Raw genomic sequence first — 23,443 nt, 5'->3', positions numbered from 1 at the left:
ATTTTATCATATCCTCTAATATTTTTTTGTTGTATCACTGGAAGTAATTGCAAATGACCAAATTGACATTGCTGTCCTGTAATTCTGCAAATGTGCAGAAAGAAGAAAAAAAAATCCGTGACTGAACCTCAAACCTGTAGCCATCCATACATCTCATTTCACTTTGTTTAAGTAGTTTGTCATCTCTCAACAGTTCCAAAAAGCAAGCTAAGAACGTCGTTGCTTAAAACAACATGTAGCTACATTATTACCATATAGTCACACTGTAAAGTTATCTGTTACCCATCTACATGGATTCTATTGAAGTTGGTGAGTGGTCTCAGATTACTAAAATAGTTCATCCTAGTATACAGAGACCTGACAAGGAAGTCATAAGCCATATAATGTTCATTAATTAGCTGCATTTAGTTGTGCCGTATCTGCAACATGGAACTATGCAGTTTTATATGTCACTAACTGTATGCTACAGTGAAACCTGTTAATCAGGACACAAGGACACATAACCTGGACACTTGGTAAAATGGTTCCAACTTCCAAAGTATCTGCTAACTGACCTGGAAATTAGGACACTGTAAGGTGCATGTCCTTAATAGACAGGTTTCACTGTACTGTACAACCAAGAGTTGATCATAGTAGGGAGAGATATATTAGAGATCTTTCACTAGCTATAAGCAACTCATGTATATGGTAGTTCTGAATATATACTATATAGCTGAAGCAGTACTGTATACTGTAATATGGTACCTAAAGTGAACGGTCTCCTGTTGTTCATTAAAAATGTAGCGGCTACATATGCCAGTGTATTAAGTAGATAATGATGCCGGATATTCATACATGGTGGATATCTAATTTCTGAGATTGCCAGGGCTGAGAGTTTCTCGGTATTTGCATGTCTGTGTTAGCCACTAAGGTGTGTCATAATTTAGCAGTGATGCTGTAACTAGGGCCTGGAATCACAAAAAGTCTGGATTGGGTCATAAAAAGTCCTGTAGTCATTTTAAATATGATAGCTATATCATAACATTATATAATGAGGGAGAGTGTCTAACTGGATCTCAGCTTTACTGACATTCCAGCCTGCAAACTTTGCAATAGTAGCTGAACGTCATCACCTATTACCTCACTTATAACCTATACACTAATAGAGGTGTCAAATTGATCAAAGGGCTTTAGGCAAACATTGCAGTGTACTTGCACAGGCTGCATTGGTGAGGGATGGTCTTATCAGGCTTAAGACAACTGTGCCATAAGTGGCGAGAACTCTGGTGAACGTAGACAAACAGGACAAGAATCAATGGTTAGGGTATTGCTGCATGTCCCTGCTGAAGACTGAAAAGATTCAAAGGAATGCCTTTCAGAATGTGGCTTCTTAAAGTGGAACTTGGCTGACATCTAAGATGTTAAGATCAAGTTTACACATTTCAAGCTTCACTAGAATCACTACATTATATTACTGCTAGTAACTTCATGGCTTAGCAAATGTCACCCTACACAGTAGCTTTATGAGTGCAGACAGGAAGGAATACCCATATCTGGGCGGGGCTTAAAATCTCGTCACGTGACGTAATTGTAATGTCTCCACAATTTTGTGTGGGTGGTTGGGAGTAAGCGCGGCACTAGGGATAAAGGATCTATATATCTTGCCTACAGTCCCTTGTGTTACAGTGTAATACGTTATTACGGTAGGAGAAAGTATACCATGCCTCACATGGTTTGTTGCAAGAAGACGTGGAGCGTGGGAAGCGATGACTTCGTGATTTCTTCCATAGTGGCGATCATTTTCCGAATAGTCTGGTAAGGCAAATTACGGTTTATATCATATATTCATGATTGACGTCTTCGTACTGCAGGTTAGGGGGGCTGATCTCCTTTACTATCGTGGTATCCGTAAGACGAGATTGCTTTTCGGAAGAAGCTGTCAGTACGATCGTGTTCACGTTCATCTTCAGTCAAATCGGTATCCAGACGTGTGTGCTTGTCTCTGAGTGTCTAATAGGATTAGTCAGCAGCAGGGGGACCATCAATAATGCCCACCCACGTCGCCACTTACCGCACGCCTTACGCCTAAGAGCTTTCCTATACTTTGTGGAGGTACTTGGTATCGCCTTTGGAGGTTATGTGGCCTGGAGCCCTTACATAAGAGACCATATTGACTGTGCTCGAGAAGATCGAGTCAGACAAGCCCTTGTTGCATATGTGATCAGTGTCATAGTGGTCCTCACTATCATTGCCATACTATTTATGATCTATTTTGACCCACTGGGTCTGCAGACACCAAGCTTGTTAACTGAACTACGCATAACTCACAATGATGAAGATGAGGCAGATCATGACGTTGTAGTTGAGGTGAAGAAAGTTTGTCGAAAACGAATTGGAGGCAAGACGATTAAAGTTGATACAAATAAAGTTGGTAAAAGATTGTATAGTTCTAGTTCGTGGAAGCACTGGACACGAAGGGTCAGGGCATTGTTCTGTTGTATCGGTGGTGGCAATAACAGATCCAAAGTACAAGCCCTAGAAGATATTGCTCATGCAATGGCAACCATGTTCGATGGAGTGGATGTTGTGCTGTCCGATTTTGTGGCTGCCCTCATGCTGGTTCACCGTGACCAAAAGGAACAGATGAAAAGCATTCAGTGTGACCTAGGAGCTCAGCTGAGAAGTGTAAGAATTATGATAGATGTATAAGTGCTTCCTAGCTAGATTTATTCGTAGTCTGGCTTACACTGTAAAAATTTAGTAGTGAATTGCTCTGCCACAATACTCACTACTTTTAAGTAGTGACGTTCACTACTTTTTGTAGTGAACGTCACTACTTTTTGCAGTGAACGTCACTACTTGGTGGTCAATGTAGTGACGTTCACTACAAAATTAGTAGTGAACGTCACTACACAAAAATAGTGAGTATTGTGGCAGACATTAGTAGTGACGTTCACTACATTTAGTAGTGACGTTCACTAGTTTGTTTTTACTGTGTATGCTATGATTAGATCTACTATACCTTATTTAGCAGTGAAGCAATACATGTTTACATTCTACAGATCACTTATGACCACATGGATGATGCTCAATTCACTCCAGGCTACAGAAAACATGATACCCACAAGAAAATTGATTTCTACTTGCCAGTATGTACCATGATGTCTTTTATGTTAAAAAAATTTGTTGGTAAAAGTTACATCATGATTACATTACTTTATAGGATATCAGGATTTTGATGAGGGATATCAAACAATATTTGAAGTTCGCACTTGGTATATATGGATGGCCTATTCATTTGTATCTCAACCCATTGGTTGGGACAGCTTGTCTGTGTGCCCATCTCCAGTGAGTATAAATAATATTATTAGTTGTTTTGTCTGAATAATATAATTAATGATTTCCTTCTGGTAATTTGTTTATATATGACATGAGTCACAGACTGTTTTTAAATACAGCTACATCAGCTTTTATTTGAATATGATTTTCTTTGAGCAGGATGGCTTATATTCACCTGTCTAATAAATTTGTGGGCTTATATTCAGCTCAAGTGGTAATTAATAGGTAAATTACTTTTACTTGTAATTCACTTAATCAGGAAAACAGCAATGGTTTGCTACTAGTATTGTGAGTATTGTAAAGCTTTCATTTTTACATTTCTTCAGGTGTCGGGCAATTCATAGGCGTTCGAGTGACTTTGCCCATGACAATTGTTGCCTTGCGAACACAGCAGCTCTACAACTACGTTCTAATTTGAACAATAATGATGTGATCTATGTGTCTTATGAGAATGAGGTTTGTGAAGATAATGTGTTATGATCATTTGGTTAGTAAAATTTAATGATATTGTTTACTGATATGGTATTATCATCATTATCTATTTTGCCATTGGTCTAGTACATGCAATGCAGTATTTAATAAAATTTATTCTGTCATTGGAGGAGGGGACAAATATTATAGTTAGTCATGGACATTTCCTCCAGGGCACTATGGTAACCTGATTTTATGAAATAGTAGATGGTAATACTATAGTCGATTCACATTCCGCAGAACCCCTGCCAAATAATTATAGTAATATCAAAGAGGTGAACATGTGTTCACTCCTAATGGCTTTGTACTGGAACAAGCATGTTTCCATGTTGTAAACATGCATGTTTGATATATGTTTGCATGCCTGAACCATCTATACTAAATGTATGGGATAGTTTTAAAGCCTCATAACTCACTTGTTCTTGCCTGTATCAAAGTACTTTTTTGATAAACAGTTCCGGCATTTAAAGGGCTTCACAGCACTACTAAATGTTTGGGCAGTTGACCCTGGTAACAAGAGTTATTAACAATAAACGAGAGCACAGGTGAACGCGAACTGACTATACTTTGATACGAGGAGCATGTCTGTGATAGGCAGGAGTTTGTATACTAATTATCCTCTTTCACCAAGGGGATAATGGTTTTACATGAGAACATCATAGTCAGAAGGTTACCATGCTAACATGGTATATTTACTGCTGCCTACTGCTCAGTATTAACATTCTTGTTGTATGTGTCAAATATATGTACTGGCTGATGCTGGCACATGTGTTGTACCATTTTATTTTATTCATGTTATACTAAAAACTGAGTTGTGAATGGTGTAGTACATGTATTGTGAGACTGGACTCACGGACTGAGCATTATGCATAATACACTATGCAGTATGCTATGCGTTACCTGGCTCTTATAGTTGTGCATGTACTAATTTATTGAAAGATTTATAAAATCTGTTTAAAATTAGTTGAGCTGTACTTGATGGGTGCTAGACATTTTTCTTCTCTGCAGCTATATAGTCTGTAGACATTAAGCTAGTTATTGTGCTACGTAGTTAGAGCTGAAGCCTAAAACCCAGTGCCAAGTACTGAGTTTCTATTCTGAATTATGACATTAAATCCCTGCCCAGACTGGTTTTTCCGTTCGTGTTTGGGTAGAGAAAAAGAGGAGTAGTCTAATCCAATAACGATTTTTTTTTCTCCACCACAAGCTATGTGTTTATCCTGTACATGTCAGATTGTAATGGTGTCTCTATCAATACAATATGTTGTTTATAATAAACAATCTGTTTCAAGCCTAGTCTGTGAGTAGTACAGTCCACAGAATGCATTATAATGATGTGTACCGGGTGTTTGACCATTTGGATCATGGCCATTGTAATGGTGAACTTTGGCACATTTACCAATCAATGTCCAGGAAGCCATAAAATTAGATAACCACTAGTAAACACTGCTATTAGTGTATACCACACTGTTAACAGTGTTTCTTACTTGGTTCTAATAAGAAAAAAAAGGTTGTGTGATTGGTTGGTATGGTAAGGTAGCCAATGGATTACTTCCAGAATAACCAAAATACTTAATGATGGTATGCTTTCAGGTACATTTACCTCCTTTCTCACTCTGTTATGACCATCCTAACAAAGCTGTCGTGTTGTCAATACGTGGATCAATGTCACTGAGGGTAAGTGTGTGTATTATACTGTGTTATATGTAATATATAAACCACAGCATTATATTTACCCAAATCCGATGCTTACTGTTCCGACTCAGAGTTGAAGTTCATACTATGATGTGTAATCATGGTGTATGTATAATGTTCATATAGGATGCTTTAACCGACATGAACATGTCAATGAAGTCAATTGTTGTAGAAGAAGAAGAATATAGAACTCGTGTCACAAAAGTTCATGCGGTAAGTTGACTGTCGTGCCTATTTGTGTGTGTGTTTGTGTATGTGTGTGTGCGTGCGTGCGTGCGTGCGTTTGTGTATGTGTGTGTGCATGCGTTTGTGTGTGTGTGTGTTTGTGGATGTGTGTGTGTGTTTGTGTGTGTGTGTGTGTGTGTACGTTTTTGTGTGTATGTGTTTGTGTGTGTGTGTTTGTGTATGTGTGTGTGTGTGTGTGTGTGTGTGTGTGTGTGTGTGTGTGTGTGTGTGTGTGTGTGTGTGTGTGTGTGTGTGTGTGTGTGCATGTGGTGTGCATAGTTTGGTGTGCATGTAGAGTGAGTGAGCGAGTGGGTGAGAGAGTGTGGGTGTGTAGTGTGTATGAGTGTGCGTGCACGCGCATGTGTGTATGCATGCATGCACATTATAATCCATGCATAAGTGAAAATAGCCATATGTAGTCCATGTATATGTCTGTAATGCTAAAGCTAGTTCCTATAATTTGGTCAGCCCAGATTTGTACAAGCAGTCCCCTTGGACCACTTACAGTCATGTAAAGTTGGTAATATTACGTTTGCACTACTATTATAGGAGCTTAGTCTTAACTGTACACTTTTCCTGCTACTATTACACATCGTAGGGTATTTCCCTTCGCTGAGTCTACACTGGTGGACTTGACAGCTACAGTACGTACCGCTCAAATGCAATGTCATCCTGCGAGAGTGCAAGCAATTAAAAAACTCGCTAATTAAAGGGCGATGGCACCGTTTCACTCACGAGTATTCATCTCAAACAAAACGGGATGAATACTCGCGAGCAAAAGAGGTGCCACACCCTTTAATTAGCAAGTTTTCTAATTGCTTGCACTCTCGCAAGACAATGTTGTATTTGAGCGGTACCATAGCTATATGGATGGCTGTGTAGCTACATTGCTGTATTCATGGTTTGTGATCGTTCAGACTGGCACTGCAACTACTGCTGCAACTTGCTACATCCTCTGGTACTTCATTCAATGTTGTGCATGTAGGGCCTCTGGTGCTTCATTCAATGCTGTGCATGTAGGGCATGGGTATCGTAAACTGGACGGGCCACTAAACATTGCAGAAAGACTGCTGTTATGATTAGTTTTTTTTAAAGTTCACTATTGTCATTGAGTAACAGTGTGAGATTATGAATTACCATAACATTTGGATCTTTATTGGAGTACCTCAATCCTTCTGTGTAGCTAGCTTCTGAGTGAATTAATAATTAATTTCTGGTTGTCATAATTGCTCAGTAAACATTATTTGAAAATTGCTTGCAGCAAAGGGGACCATCTGCAGCAACTAAAAATGGTGTGACTGGACCACTTATGACTATGGACCACCTACAACATGACATTGTAGAGGTGTGAATCACCTAGCAAAACCAACTATCACCTTTCACTTTAAAAAGATATCACGATATGAGATATATCACGATATTGTTTCAGATGTGTTTATTTCATGAAATGAATTACAAGTTAGTAAGGCAGAACGCACACATAGTGTGTATAAGCTGATCACACATTACATTAACACATCTGAAAGTCATGTGCGCTTAGCTGCATGGGTGGGTAAGTACTTTGAGAAGAGGTACTCATACTACTGTTGACAAATTTGTGCCAGCCATCTGCCATGTACAACTACAGAACGATATGAATACTTTAATATTGCTATCACAATAGTAAATTTATCGGTATATTGGCATATCATGCACATCCCTACATGACAAGTTGAAGTCCATTTGTATATAATACAGTAAAACCTCAGGTCATGTTTGGGACAATATATGAAACGCATATATATATATATATATGAAATGCAGTGGGGTCAAACACTACAGCAGATATATTTTGACCCACTTTCTGACAAATTACTAGATGACCTCATTTACAGAACTTTTGATATGACCCATAACCAGCTCATCACAGCTGCTTGTACAACAGAAATGATTGCAGAAGAAAAGTTGACGGATCAACTATTTAACAGCTTTTCACTAAAAAGTCACAAAATATGCACTCACTAGCTTTTAAGGGCATTTATTATGGTTTGACAAATTTAAAATTCAATTGTTTCATCGATTTGTCAACTGTTTCCTCCATCAAACTTTTGGTTGTACAGTATTGCACAGTATTATTGTCCTCACCAATTACACTAAGCGCATCTTCAGCCAAATTCAAATTACTACAACCTGTTGCTATAACAACCTGTTGCTATAACCCATAGCCAGGTCTTTTTCCATAGTTGAGGTTTATTTGACTTGGCCACTCTTACTTTAAAGCATTTTAGTAATATTTAACTGTAGCACCATTTTGTCTATTGAAATGTTTTAACAGCTAGTCTAAACCAAATTAGGGGATGTACAGGGCTGCCAAAAGAGTCATGAGTGTAGTAGATGAAAAACTGGAAGAAGTGTTTGCATCTGAAGAGGTATGTAATAGTTTCTGGAGTATTTTGGATGAGAAAGTTACAGTATGTATGTATAATAATTATGTTGTTGTTCCAGTATAAAAACTACAAGTTGATTATTACTGGACACTCACTGGGAGCTGGTGTTAGTGCTATTCTGGCAGTGTTGTATCATAGTAGATATGAAAACCTCCACTGTTATTCCTTCTCTCCACCGGGATCATTGTTTACACTACCACTAGTGGAGTATTCTAAACCTTTCATTACTACTATCATCTATGGAAATGACATTGTACCCAGGTATGAGGAACACTACTTATGCATGCTATGTACATATTAAGAGAAATAGTTTTGTTGTGAATTTTAATCAAACAGTATGGTAGCACTGTTTTTAAGTAGGAATTTTCCCAAAAATGATGTGCGCTGCCTAAAAATGCGACCTTTAAAAATCATCCTAGAGACATCTTACGCAATGAAAGTCACCTTTACGGAACAATATCAGTGCATCTAAATACAGGATTGAAAACAAGAAAACACTAACAGGCAGCCAGATATAGATTTTAAAAATCACCAAAACTCAAATTTTTGTCTGCCAGCCAAAAAAGGTTGGTAGTCTCATCCTTGCAGACCCATTTTCTGCTTATGGATTAGAGATTATTAGCACCCCTTCTGAAAGGGTCTCGTAAAATGCCTACTCTTATTATTGGTCTAGCTGTTTTTGTACTGCTAATATGAAATAGTGACATGCCCCCTTGTAGGTGAAGGCCGACTCGAGATACTTTAATACAGCAGTCACCCTAATAGAACAGTCACATATATGCACCTGTATGTTATAACAAATAAACTGAACAAACTAGTATATTAATTAGGGATCCAGTTAATAAAAAGTAGTGAAACAAGAGATAAATGATGGTATTGCAGCATAGCTCAGTGGGAAAAAAGCTATCACACCACCCCTACCTGATACGGTCAACCTTGAAAAGAAAAAAAGATGAGAATCTTACTGGTTGTACAGTGGATGCTCTGGAAAGTAACAAAAATTGGTATAAAATGTGTGAAATTTTAGTGCACGTATCTTCAGCCATTGGTGAACTGCAACACTCTAAATACTTAAAACTGACATTTCTTGATGCTTGAAAGTCAGACCAATTTTCCTAGATGTGGTTCCTAAATTGCCTGTTATATAGAGAGCTGTACATACGATAAGTTACATTGTTGCTCAAATTGTTAATTTGTATTTTTAAATTATAACTACAAATCATTACAGACTAACTTTCCGTGGTTTGTTGTACCTAAAGAGGAACATGACTCACCTTGTCAATCAGTGTAAGCTTCCTAAGGTAAATATGTTTAATTCTGTAATGCACACATCAGTAAGTGCTCATACAATCCATTTATAGTCAAAGAATGAACAGCTAGGAATAGTTCGGATAGTTGTAATTGTTACACATGTGCGGAGTTGGGGGTGATGCGTTACAAATGTAATGTGTTATGTAATAATTACTTCTGCAGTAATGAGTAATATAATACGTTACATGGTAGAGACATGATATTACATCTGGAAATGTTACTTCTTTCATTATATCCAGCACATGATTTGTTGCATTTTAGGTCCAGACAGCAAATAGAGACAGTGTTTGAGGCATGAACAAAGAGTGATAGCATATGGGGAGTGCCCTTGAGGCCTAGACACTGTGTAGAAATGCATGTCACTTGTAGTTGTAGGCTGGGAACCTGTATGGTTGGACTTACTTTACTAACATGAAATATGTAACTCACTGCTTTTTCTGAGAGTACATTGAGGTAATGAGTTACATTTTTAGAGTAATGACCCCAACTTTACACATGTGATCAACTGTGCTGTAAATTAAAATCTTCCAACATGCAATCACTGCAGCACCTTGATTCTTCCATACATCATATAGTCCTGGACCCAGTAAGGAGCTCACCTGTTTTAGGAGAGGTTCTAGCTATCGTTTGTTTAGTACATGTGTTTATATTAAGTGCATATTATTTATTAAGTACATGCTCAATGCTTGTACTAAATCCTGGTTGATAATTGCATGTGGCTGAACATGAAGCTCCAACACGAGGTGAAATGGTAGAGGTTTGTGTACATGTGAGGCACAAAGTTTGCGTGGTACATGACAATAATAATTATTGTCTCCACTTTTTTTTCTACGAAACAGTTATCTGTAGAGTATAAAACTCTTGCTTCAGTCCAAATAATAACATCAGGGGCAGCTCCAGGGGAGTTTCTGAGGTTTCCAGAAACTGGTCAAGTGTATTCAAGTAGTTAAAATATATTTAGCATAGAGTTGCAAAGGCATAAGACATTCAGATTGAGATACTCCAGGCAGTTACTTTTTTTTTTGTGGTCTTCACCAAAACTCTAGCTATGCTCCTGATCAGAAACCAGTCACCAAAAATCCTGGAGCCACCTATGAATACTGTCTCCACTCTTTTCTTTATCTGTAGAGTAAAAAGCTCTTGCTTCATATGCAGTCAAATGTTGTCCCCAGTAATCCTGTTGACACTAGCCACAGAAGAAAAATCTTAATGTATTTAACACTAAATTTATAGAAATAAGGACACAATTGCTGAGTGTAGTTTAATAGTAGGGGGTAGGTTACAGGTATATAGCACTAATATTGAATTTGATGAAGTGATCTCGGATCTACCCACCAGCCTGTCTGACCACAGTCAAAAGGATAAAGAGTGCATGACTCCATATTATGTCATAAAAATGAACCCGGGGTTCTATCGACTATCCGCTCCTGCACCCTTGTGGTCTCTTTTTGTGCATGTTCAATTGTTCTTGTCATCATCTTTTTCATGCAAGGAAACTGTACAAGGGCTTAATGTTGCACTTCCTTATAAGGGTGTCCATTGATGCCATTATTTAAAAAGCACCTACACTTCTATAAAAGGAGTGGATACAACAAATCAGTTTTGCTATGGCAAAGCACAGCTATAACGATTCTTCACATGAAGTAACTTGACCTGAGACTTGTTGAAAACAGTAAGATTGAGTTAACCTAATAAAACAGCCACCCTAATACAACAGCCAGATACATTGTCACGGTGTGGAGGATATCCATTATGTACTTTTAAATAGGTAACAGTTTGCTAGACTCCATATTTTTGAAGCAAAAAGCAATAGCTCTTTTTTGCTATTGTGTACAACTGAAGAAAGACTGCAAAAATTGCTATATTACTTTTAGTAACAATTAATTCAAGAGTGGAAGTTAAAGGTACTGGGTCAACTCTACAAACCAACAAGCAGCTGGAATTTAATTGCCCTGTTTTTCTTCCAGCTGCAAAGCAATTACTAGGTAACTAATAACAACTACAGCACAGCTTTCTTATTTTTGCCAGCATTCTTCAGCTCATAACTCACTCTTGCCTCACGCATTCATGAAGATAACCTGTGAATATATGGAAAACATTTAGTGTGTTGTCAAACGGATACCCTCTGTTCTACTAGAATTAATAGTCACACCTATAACAAAACTATCTAAACCAATGAGGAATTGATACGGTGAAAGATAGTTGAAACAGTAGATGTGATGGTATAACATATGTAGCTATGTGGGAAAATCTTTGGCATTGAGCAAATTATGACCACAAGCCAAAGTAGATTTCCGACATGGCTACGTAAGTTATACCATCACGTAGCCTACTGTTTAGTGTGTGGATCTCTACTTCTTCATGTATAAGGTATCCTGGTTAATATTGATTCATTACTTTTTTTCAGCATGCCATCATTTGTCCAACCCTGTTCTCCTGCTGTTATCGAAAGTATCGTGATCATCACCACAAAAAAGAATTCAAGAGTACCGACTTGTACAACCATTCTACTGAAGAGGGCTTCCTCAAGACTCCTGTATCAAGCTCTCATGGAATGCCATTGCAGCAGAATACTCCACAGCGTAGTGATCTTCATGTGGCTGATGTTACTGAGACAGTTCAATTGGCTAAAAAGGTTAGCATTATGGGTTTGATCATAGGAAATTTGTATAAGGTGGTTTTCTAAGTGTTACCTCATTCTGGTTGTTATAATTACAGTATGGTAGGATCTGGAAAGAAAAGGCCAAAGAGAGTACCCTCCATCATTTTGTAGAGAAGATGTATACAGTTGAGCAAGCACCAGCATTTGTGCCAGGTAGAGTATTGTACATCAGAGAAACTGGGAAGAGAATACGTCGAAGGTGTGTGTATAGGATTGATTGTATGTGGTACAGTGGTGCATTCTATGTATGTATAATAATAAGGATCTCCCCCTTTAAAAAACCCTATCTTGTAAAACATCCTCCAACTACTACATCCCTCTGGTGGGTATAGGTTCAATTGTGAGTATCAAAACAGTATGTACATTTATGAATTTGTCATTTTGTTCATATTGTTATTCATAGGCATAACTAACTGTAGAGACAAAATCTTGTAATAAGAGGTTACCAAGGCTTGTTAATGAATCAGTGTACATGTCTGTAAGTTATTTTTCAATTCTTTTTCGAATAGGAACTTTTGTTAACCTCATTAGCATACAAGAAGCCATAAAATATTACCCTCAGTATTGCATGCACACTTTGTTAATAGTCAAATCTGTTGTCTTAAAATAAGCTAGGATGAGCTAGGATGAACTACGATGAGCTACGACTGTTTCAATGGGGGGATGGCCTCTCCTTGTCCATAGTCGTGGTTTTGTTAGCAACAGCTGAATAGTAGTGTTACGTGTTCCTTATATGAATTTGGCTTTTTTTGTTTCTGCCAAAGTTAGCACACAATTATGATTAAATTTGCATCACAAATTTCTATCTCCTCTTCCCTACCTGCTACTAACACTACACAAGCACAATTTGATAGCTCTTGCTCTTATGGACAACTTCATTCCAGGGTTTAAATTCAGGTGTAAATTGTTATCTTTGCATCTACGTGATGATTATACAGCCTTATTTCTAGTAAACTGGTTTCATGTGTACAGTTAATTCTTGGAGAAGCAAAATGTTCTTGGCTACTTGTCCAACATTGCAAACTGTTAAAATGAAATATTTCAAAACTGATTATCTCTAAAATATGGGATGGAGTCCTTCTGACTTAGTTTGCTTGTCAGTACAGACAGTGTAATTTGTAGAACTCTGGAACTTCTCCAAACATTTTTAAGGATAGACAAAGAGTGGGTAATCATTTGACTTTGGAAATGCCAGAAAGCTAAGGGAGTACAATCCAGCAAGTAGGTGTGGTCATACGAGTCGCTGATTGATGGCAGGAGATCAAAACCATGCCATAGAATTGTACAACCACTTGATTACCAACTATTGCATTACACCAAGTGAGTCTTACAAGCCATTCAAGCAAATTGAACATGCAGTGTTTGGTTTTGAAGTTGTGTTCCTTTACTCATCTTGCAGCATTTAAAGAAACTACAACACTAGGTTGTTGATCAATAGTGTTATAATGTTAGCTATGTAATAAGGAGTAGTTGAAGTAGATTTGTAATGCTACACAGGGCTGCATTTAGGGGTGTTCTGGAATAGGGTAGTATAACTATGGTTTAATAGGAAACTTACTTTAAAAAGTGGATTAAGGGTATTATTGAAAACCTTGAGATACTCTAATAGAACAGTCAGTTGTAATTTAATAGACCGTTCTAAACTACTCCTATACAACATTCACAACAGAATGCAGTTTTAAAATGGGGGCAGTTTGCAGTCTAGGCAAATGCTTGAGGAGCCAATGTACTAACTTGAAAGTACAGAATAGTCTTTAATTTAAAGAGGCAATGTGTTGCGGTTTTTGTTTTGCTTTATGAAGCTCTTCAAAAAACCATCCACAGATTTCATTCTATTGCTGTGAATAAACAACAGGGGTGTAGCCAGGAAATTTTGGAAGCAGCCAGTTTCTAGACAAAAATTATGCATACACAAAATCCGCCCTTAGGTAGTAACATTAAAATTAGCTGTGTGTGCATCTATCTAGCTGAAACCTACACTGCTGTTTATGTAGCTTATGAACACTATAATCCTACTGTATTATTAATGAAAGATAGCATACTGATTCCCAACTTTAATGTTCTAGCTATAGCACATCGCCCCCGGGATCCACTCCCGAGCTCCTTTGTTGGCAAAGAGTACAAACTTTTTAATATCATTGGCTCTTCTCTCAACTCGGCTTGTACTCCAATACATTCGAGACATCACGTGCTCGCCCTATGGCACTAAACATGGATATTTACAGTGTAAATATGTGAGAAAATCAGTCTTAATATAATGTCACATTTGAAATACATAGAAATCTACACTTATATGTGTCACCACTAAAGCACTATGTACCTAGTATCAAGACACATGGTAGTGTGTCGTGTAGCCCAAAAAGCCGGTGTGCCACACCGTGAGTATATTTACAGGAAGAAAGAAAGCGTGATTTTCACACCTTTGTAGCTCCATGATCCCTTAACCGATTGGACCTAGTTTCACTACAGAGGTGCCCGCCAGGTAGGCCACACCACATACCAAATTTGAAGGAAATCGCCCAAGTCGCTTCTGAGATGTGAGTCGCCAAAGTTTCGTTTTAATTTCTTTGTTGTTTTTTTCTCTTCGCTATAGGGGGGCTATGGGGGCTTTGATTTCTTTTTGCACACTTTGCAAAAATTGCTATAAAACACAAACTTGTAACTCCATTATATCGATATTTGGCACAAGCAAAGAGCGTATAAAGGCACATTCGCGTACCAAGTTTGCTATGAATCTGATAATTATCCAAGGAATTATGAGCATTTATTCACGTAAAAAAAGATGAAACTTTTGTCACAGCTACAGGATAAACCGAGTAGAGGAATAACTTGAAAATTCGTGTGCACATAGGCTGATCATCATAGGAGTGCCTTTTGGTGGTTAGAACAGCAACAGACTTACAGCTACAAAGTTATAAAGCAAAAATTGAGCAAGTGTAAAATCGCGGGATCAAGATACTCTAATAGAGCAGTCACTGGAGGGCAAAAAAGGTGCATAAAAAATGTTGGGAAAAAATCAACTAATCATGACCAGAGTTCGAAGGACCTCCATACCTAACGCCTGCATCCTTAACCACTGAACCACTGCTATCTCGGCTGATCACTTCACTTAATTTCTACCTTATAAATGAAAATTCTAGCTTAACAAGTAAAACTGATCTATCAATAGAAAAATCTAGATTGTTCTAGAACATTCTATGTGTGTTCTATTAGATGATTTCAGTGAAAGCAAAAACGTGCGCTCTATTAGAGCATTAGCACCATACTATTGTTGTAACACTTTGAGGCTCAGTCTAATAGCTATGTCATCAAATCAGAGCCATATTCGTATCGATAAGTGGTATATTTGTAGTTTTAACTTAGTTTCGCCCCCAGGTGGTCTGTGAGCAGACTAGTATGACCAACTTGTGCCAATCATCATCATAATCATCATAATAAGTGCTGTATGCTAGCAAAACTTGTGATACAACAGCCTGGAAATCATATCCCAGTAAAAAGGTGCAGGATTTGCTTTGTTTAAAGTTGAGCAACTGCATCTTTTCACGTTTGCATGAAAAATTGAGATACTCTAATAGAACAGTCACTGCAAGACTATGATTGATTGATTGATTTGTGACTGGGATAGGCAGCTATATATAGCCATCATGCTATATATAGCCATCATGCATGCATGAACTAGCAACAATGTTTGTGGTACCATGTGTCCAAGGACACCTGTATCTAAATTGTTTGTTTTTCATCAGTAATGGTTTTCTCTCTGTGTTCGGTAGCTGTCTCGGATGAGTAGGTAATTTATAATTTTCTGTATCACTTGTATGGTCATCATTGTTCCTGTAGCAGTTAGCTATGATCTGTAGATAAAAAGAAACAATAAACGTCAAAACCTTGGTTTTGAAAATACAAAAAGAAGTGAAATCCACTCAAAAACAGCCAAGCTGTAAAAAAAGAATGCGGCCCTCAAAAGCCTGGGTGAATAAAGTTGTGAAATCAAAGGTGGTGGCCAAGAAATGGCTGCAATGATGTTAATGCTAATTTTAACAATGCATGTAATTCAGGGTACTGACTATTGATCTAATCACTGTAAGGCTGAGTAGATGTTTGTAATGCCTTATTCTAATCATTAGGTTGTAAAATGTGACATTAAGGCTGATTTTCCAAAATCCGGTCACATATATCACATTCAATACTTTATACTAACCTGACATGTGTATATCACGATTACTGAAGCTACTGCCCTTCAACTAATCTCCACCATTTTCACAATTAGATCTCCGCCGTTTCCACTAGGTGTCACATGCACAATTTCTCACGTGATACACCCTATATGATTCACTAAGGCTCACTTTTAGTGTGATTTGATTCTCAGGGGGCCACAACAGCATGTGTATACCTACTGGAGTTCCAAGGCTGAAGGTTTAATGCACTTTTTTTGATTTAAAACCCTCACCACCAAATTTGTGGAGGTTCCAATCTACTGCTTCTAAACTGTTGTAACTTACACACCATACCATATAATCCTATAAAACTATATATCAAATTACTCGCTATAGACAAGGAATTCAGTTATCAAGTTGCTGTTTACACAAGAGCAACCACAAAACCATTATATAACTTTAAAGTGCAAAAATTGATCTAAGTGAAACCAAGCATAAAATTTCAAGCTAGCACTGTTTGCAATAATACAATAAACATCGCTAACCTGTTTAAAGTTGAAGCGATTATCTCTAAGTCTGGTTTTCCATCATTTGAGCAAGTGCACATGCGCATACAAGCACAAGGTCACTGTTTTGAGGAGAAGTAGCAACACGCCACTCCAACCTGTATAATCCCTCTCCTTACTGTTTCTCTTTATTAGTAGTGCCATTATCACTTTGAAGAATCGTCTACAATGCTTGTTATTGACATTCCAAAAGTACGCAATTGCATCATCTAACCACGCAATAGTGCGTGAGAGACCGGTTATCCATTTTCCCATTCACTTAAGGGTGTGCCTGCTACAGGATAAGCACTGGGGCTACTAAAACGTTCAACTAAGTTACAGAGCATTTAGAAGAGGCTATGGGCATTTATATATCAAAACCACCACATGGCGGTTGTGGTAGTGAGAGGGTTAATGGAACAGTAAACAACATATAGTAATAAATTATATTTCAGCTGCTAATACTGTAATATATATAATATCTGTGAGTACAGTAGTGAAATGGGTTTACACACACTTTGTCAGCTGTCACTCAAATCAACATGAATTTACCTCCGTATCACATTACAGGTTTTGGAATATTTTTGGTGAGAAGGAGATTTGTGCTGTGTGGAAACCGAATGAAGAATTCTGTCACATTGTTGTTGACAATGGAATGCTGGACCATCACTTACCAGACTCTGTTTTGAGTGCAGTTGAGCGTCTCTACAATCAGCACATCAGTGGAAAAGACAAACTACCTGAGGTAAAACCTTCTGATCAAATTGATGGAAAAGTTGTACGTTCCCTGACATATGGAGCAGGTGCAATACTCACACGTCCTAAACTAAAAGTGCAACCAGTTAAGAGTGTTCCAGCCTTAAGATTTACTCAGCAAAACTCTGAGCCAGCGTGTCAGATAGAGGAAGATGAACACTGTGCAGTGGAAGATAGTTCAGTTGTTTCTAACCACAATCAAGTTGAGGTGATCGTACATATACCAAGTGATGATATTAAACTAGTAGCAAATGGCAAAGAAGAGATGGCAACTTCTCTATGATTTATCATGCATTTCTGCAATGCCTTTTTTTATTTCCTTAGTATGTATTATAGAGCTAGACTAGAGCTGTTCAATGTGCTATTGAGTAACAAATCATATGTAGTTGTTGTAGATTCTTTTGTATACTGAATGCATGTATGTTGCATTAAAGTTTCATATAAAAAACTCTTAATTGAAACATCCATTTTGAACAATTATCAACAGGACTACAACAAATACACTTGTTGGAATGGTATACTACTTTACTGTATGTAATGTGAACTGATGCTTTAATGAGTCAGTAATACCAAAGCGTGTTTGACTATAACACTAAGAATAAATAATGGAAAAGATAGTATCAACCTATACAGTTACTAGAAGTCCTGTAATTTTTGTATCCACAAGCAATATGTTTGCTGAATTAATTTACCAAAAGCCCCAAGTTTGTTCATTTCAGTTTCTGTAATACATCTATAGGCCTTATTGAGCCTCACCATATGAGAATAGCTATATGGATTCACATTTCTTGCTTGCATGTACGGTATGTCAACAATGCACACATTACAACCAATACAGTGTTTTGCATGTTGATTGTCAGTCATATAAAAATTATGAATGGCACTCACTTGAAAACCAACCAATGATAGGTAGCCAGACTTTCACCAACGAAAGAAATTGTAACTGTAATCCACCTATAAAGTGCCATGTGTGACCACCAAGCTATCTAAGTGCTAACCACACTACCTGCTAAGTGGCTTCTGTACAGTAATTATGTCATGCATGTTCCTGTGTGTAATATGCTCAAAATAATTGTGTCTCAAATTATATTTATATTGACTTCCTGTTATGGTTACAAACTATTTGCAGTTGAGAATATTGTACATTGTAGAATATGTATAAACTGTCAGTATTACATTATCCTTCAGTAAGCAAACATGTAATAAGACTAGAAGATAAAGTACTTACGTAGAACAAAGTAACTAGCTGGTGTTTTAGATATGATTGTCAAATTTTGGATGGTTCTTAACTTCCATAGCAAATGGCTGAATTATGTAACATCATTAATTTTATGCAAAATAGCTAGGAAATTAGGAACTTGTGGTTGACCACAGTAATGATTACAGTCAAGTCAGCACTGCTGAGGTAAGCAACACTACTACACAGAAACTAACATTTGTTGTGGTGAAATGAGCAACTATTGATAATGAATGGCACTGAATACAGAAATAGCAGTATATACACTTGATTACAATTTTGATGCATGTTCTGCAGGTAACACTTTAACTTTGAACCAGCTGTTGTGCATCACGCCACGAAGGTTCCATTCTCTCTCACTCTGCATTCCATTAAAAGCAGTATCCCACGCTCGACACACTATTTCACAGGGTGTTGGCAATTGATCTACTTTATAAATCCACAGTGTCCATGACCAGTGGTGATTACCAGTTGAGGTGCTACCCTTCTCCTGTACCATTGGCGCCACGTTCCAACTTTTTCCTCCGTCAATTGACACATCCACACGGCTAATCCTTCTACCCCCGCCAGCTATGGCATAGCCTTGTATAGAGCATGGTAGTCCATTCTCTATCACAGTTCCATCCTCAGGGTAAGTAATGGCTGCCTGAACATTCAGTTCTAGGAGAGCTGGAGTAGCATCCCATAATGATTTCACTGTGTCCCAAGTCACTTGGGGAAGAAATACTTTGTAATCCTTCCTTTGAAAAAAGTTACTGGATTCTTCTTTTTGCACGATGACAGACGATAGCCACTTCACCGACCGTGCTCCAATGTATCCAGGTATGACCACTCTTAAAGGATAACCATGGTCTCTTGGAAGTGTCTCTCCATTCATTTCATAGGCTAACACCACTGCTCCATTCACATCCATAGCTTTCTCTATTGGTATGGAGCCACCATACGGAGCACCGTTGGCATGGTCTAATCCTTCAAACGCCACATGCATATTGCGGGCATAAGGACCGACTCCAGCAGCCAGTAAGACATCACGGAGACTAACGCCACCCCAAACTGCGTTACTGATGGCAGCTGCACCCCAGCCCACTCCACGCACGGGTTGAATATTGTGCAGTTCCGTCCTCCTGTTTCCCGCACACATCAGGGTCGCCATCACTGTTACTTTACGGAAACCATCCTGCAATTGTGTGAGGGAAAATGTTAGTGGCTGTTGAACTAATCCAGATATCGTAAGGCGAAAGGTATCCAGACATACATCAGGTACAGGCGCGTGGTTTCGAACAAAGAATAAGTCGTTTGGTGTCACAAAAGATTTTGTCAACTCACTGACTGGTGGTTCTGCGTTAAACGGTTCCTTGCTATTGATGGTGAATCTCGAATTTCGATGTGGCTCTTTGGAGTACGATACTTCAGATGACATGTCTTTACTATCAATGGCAAGATCAATGGTCTGACGCAATCACTTATGAACTCTCACCTTCAACTTGGCCGAAAAACCCGAATTAAGGCCACATACACTCCGTAATAATTATTATAGTTTCTCATCCCCGCCGCATGGCCGTTTTTCTTACTTCATCAAGGATTTTTTACACCACTGGTAGTTGAGTGCAGCTATCCAGCACTTTCTAAAGTTACTACCTTGCTAAGAAAACCGCATTCTGAGTCATTTTAGCTAGCTAATTCAGCTATTTGATTAGTAAAGAATAAAATAAAAATACACCCTCCCTCACTGCTATTTTGAGTACAGGAGGATGAGAAACTAATAATTAAGTTTATGTGGTCTAACCGACCTACTTCCAAAACCTGCCAAAAGGTCCACGTATGCTGTACGTGTTTATCCTGAATAGCATTACATTGTCAGTTAAATCTGGTCCCTGGCAGTACAATGCTTGTGTGTTCAGCTGGTAGCTTCATTGCCATAAAAAATGTGACCCTCTAGACCTTCACATCCACGCTGCAGGAGCTTTCTTCCTGTGGGTCTTCTGGCTGTCTGCATTGCCTGTTGCCGAGAAGCATAGCTTCATGCTTTCTATTAGTCTGCTTTAGAGATGCCTGTCTGGTACAGATGGCTCACCACTGGTTTGTCCATGCTATTGTGTGGTTAGCCACAATATAGATTATATTTTATGCTAGGTATGTATTATATATGCCTACATGTGTGTGTGTGTGTGTGTTTGTAGATTTAAGGCATCTGATTCTGTTCTACGAGCAGTACTTTGGGTGGCGTTAGGAGTGCCTGGGGATCTGGTTGGTGAAGTCATTTCATGAGGACACAAAGGCCAAAGTTAGGGTTGATGGTGGAGGAAATTGAATGGTTTGATCGATCGAGACATGGATGTACAATGGCCCCCACATTAGTTAACATCTATGCTAGTGTTGTTGCTGAGTGGTGGCTGAGCAGGGTAGAGTTTAGTTACGGATGTGGGTACTGCAGTTGTCAATAAGCAAGACAGTCTGTTGTTTTGGTGGTCTACCAGACATTCTGTTGAGACTATGCTTTGTAAGGGTGAATTTGCTGTCTTCTTGCTTGCTCAAGATGTGTTGTAAGGGTGTATGTAGAAGTGGCCTGGTTTGACAGTGAGTTTCCTAAGACCAAGTTCATGGTAGTTGGTTCTTCAGTGTCTGTGGATGAGCAGCGGCCCCTTGTTGTTGGAGATGATGTAATAGAGTGGTTTGATCAGTTTCCATATCTGGGATCTGTGATTGCAGGTGTGGGAATTATTTGTGCATAAGTTGACAAGAGGATTGGAGGCCTTTGGTGCACTACATCAATCTGTTTTTACTCACCATCAATTGCCCATTGAAACTAAATGCCATTTGTACCAGGCTTGTGCACTTTGTATGGTAGCAAATGTTAGGCATCACTTTGTCATCATTTGAAGCAATTAGATGGTTTTCACCACAGGTGCGTCAAAACAATTTTGGGCATTACTAACAGACAACAATGGGAGGAGCGCATCTCATCAGTCATCAGCCACAGTAAGAAGACAATGGGGAGATGTGGAGACCATAGGAACCAAGCTGAGAAGCCATCGTTTATCATTGTATACCCCGGGTTTGTTTGTTTGTTTGGATTGTTGCCTCAGGTGTGACCATTCCATGGATCCTAGAAAAGATGGAGAGATGTGGTAAGGTCAGATTTGCAGTCTCTTGGGATCAATGATGGGTGTTGGTATGAAAGAGCAAGGGATAGGAAGCAGTGGCAAAAATTGTATCTTTGATCTGTAGATGATGAACAGGACAGTTTGGATGCAGACTGTACATTGTACAATCTGTAGGAGATATTTTAGAACAGAGGGTGGTAAAGTTTGTCACAAGTGCACTGCAGAAAGGCAGCTACCTATTGAGGAGCAGTCCAGTGCAGTCCAGTGTCAGGGATGTGAGTGCTGATTCAGGAGTAGAGATATTACCCCTGAACAATCTTTTCTTTGTAATGAATGTGGTAAAAGTTCTCAGTGGAGACTTGAAATGACATAAATGTTTAGCAGAAAGAGCCAAACTGATGGAGCTTTTCAGTGCCACGTCAACAATGGATGAAGAGTGCTGGGGGTCTGAAAGTCATCTGAAGAAGTGACTACAATTTTTGTGTGTGTGTGTGTGTCAATGTGTGCTAGAGCATCATCTGGTATATAATCGAAACTGAGGTTCCAGCTTCAATGTCTAGTTACACCAATTTGGCGTTGTTACTCAGCTGGCCTGGTGTCAAATGGGGAAGCAGCCCACCCAACTGTAACACAAATGGGTACTTGGTGTTTACTGGGGAAGCAAATGCTCAACTGTCCTTGTCTTGCTTTGCGGTGTTGGGGACTTGGGGTCATTGTGGAACCGTGGTCTCTCCTTGTGGGTTACTAGTCCTGCCCCAGGAGGATTTACCTCAAGTACCTGAGTGGTGCACAAGGATCCCAGTGCTGGTTTACTGGGCAGAAATAGCTGTGTTTTGCACAGCTGCCATATAGGCTTTGCTTTGCTGCTTGTGCCATGTGTGTGGTGTGTGGGTGTGCTACTTGGGTCATATTTTTGTTGATTGGTATTTAGAGTGCAGACAAAAGCACCACATTTTACACAAACCTTCTTTAGTATCTCCTATAGCCTAAGAGCTGTTGTGCATGTGTGTGAATGTTGTTTGTAATAGTGCATCAACAGAAATGGTGTGGATGCAAGTTTTGTGTGCATACTACTTGTTGCATGGATAGATACATGCCTTATCTATATACACTGGTAATATACTAACAGCCTATGACTTAATTAAATAATTTATTGTGCATGATTTTCTGAAATCTGTTGATGAGTCTTACCATCAGTGGGATTTTGCATTAATTATTTTCTTGCTCTGTTATCTCTTCAATTAGAAGCAAAAAAAAATTACAACAAAACTCTCTAATAGAGCATTCAGGTGTCTGTGTGTGTGTTTTGGATCACAACTCTAGGAATCACATCTATTGTTTGGATATGATTCAGGAATCAAAAAACTGCTAAGTAAATCTTTTGTTTCTTCATATTTCTATGCTTGTATCTTTAATGAGAGTCAATAAATTTGTGCCATGGATCACTCAGAATCACAGGAATTATTTGTGGAATTACATAATCAGTTGAGAATCAGTAATATTTTGAAGAAAATCTCGTAGCTAGTTGAGACCCCTGAA

The 23,443-nt window shown here is 38.5% G+C and overlaps 2 protein-coding genes across 2 annotated transcripts; one reads left to right on the top strand and one right to left on the bottom strand.

Annotated features, from left to right (window-relative positions):
• Window positions 1-1,564: 1,564 nt before the first annotated feature.
• LOC136242504 (diacylglycerol lipase-beta-like) lies at window positions 1,565-18,024 on the top strand. Its single transcript, XM_066033938.1, has 13 exons — window positions 1,565-1,794; window positions 1,851-2,664; window positions 3,042-3,128; window positions 3,203-3,327; window positions 3,645-3,774; window positions 5,383-5,466; window positions 5,611-5,697; window positions 8,043-8,117; window positions 8,194-8,396; window positions 9,364-9,436; window positions 11,854-12,081; window positions 12,165-12,307; window positions 17,378-18,024. The coding sequence occupies exons 1-13, from the start codon at window positions 1,700-1,702 to the stop codon at window positions 17,844-17,846; spliced, it is 2,613 nt and encodes an 870-aa protein (XP_065890010.1). The 5' UTR covers window positions 1,565-1,699; the 3' UTR covers window positions 17,847-18,024.
• A 984-nt stretch (window positions 18,025-19,008) lies between these two features.
• Window positions 19,009-20,312, bottom strand: LOC136242544 (uncharacterized). Its single transcript, XM_066033991.1, has one exon. It carries the CDS (start codon window positions 20,218-20,220, stop codon window positions 19,072-19,074), a length of 1,149 nt encoding a protein of 382 aa, XP_065890063.1. The 5' UTR covers window positions 20,221-20,312; the 3' UTR covers window positions 19,009-19,071.
• Between the last annotated feature and the right edge of the window lie 3,131 nt (window positions 20,313-23,443).

This window comes from Dysidea avara, chromosome 13 (genome assembly GCF_963678975.1).
Source record: "Dysidea avara chromosome 13, odDysAvar1.4, whole genome shotgun sequence".
Taxonomy (NCBI): domain Eukaryota; kingdom Metazoa; phylum Porifera; class Demospongiae; order Dictyoceratida; family Dysideidae; genus Dysidea; species Dysidea avara.
The sequence above is the reverse complement of the archived record's forward strand: the minus strand, read 5'-3'. Positions and strand labels throughout refer to the sequence as shown.

Bases quoted from the DNA above. Each gene is read 5' to 3' on its own strand.
- LOC136242504 (XM_066033938.1), top strand. From the start codon at position 1,700: ATGCCTCACATGGTTTGTTGCAAGAAGACGTGGAGCGTGGGAAGCGAT. The intron at 3,129-3,202 runs GTATGTACCATG...ATTACTTTATAG, and splicing joins AAATTGATTTCTACTTGCCA to GATATCAGGATTTTGATGAG. The intron at 8,397-9,363 runs GTATGAGGAACA...AAATCATTACAG, and splicing joins GGAAATGACATTGTACCCAG to ACTAACTTTCCGTGGTTTGT.
- LOC136242544 (XM_066033991.1), bottom strand. From the start codon at position 20,220: ATGTCATCTGAAGTATCGTACTCCAAAGAGCCACATCGAAATTCGAGA.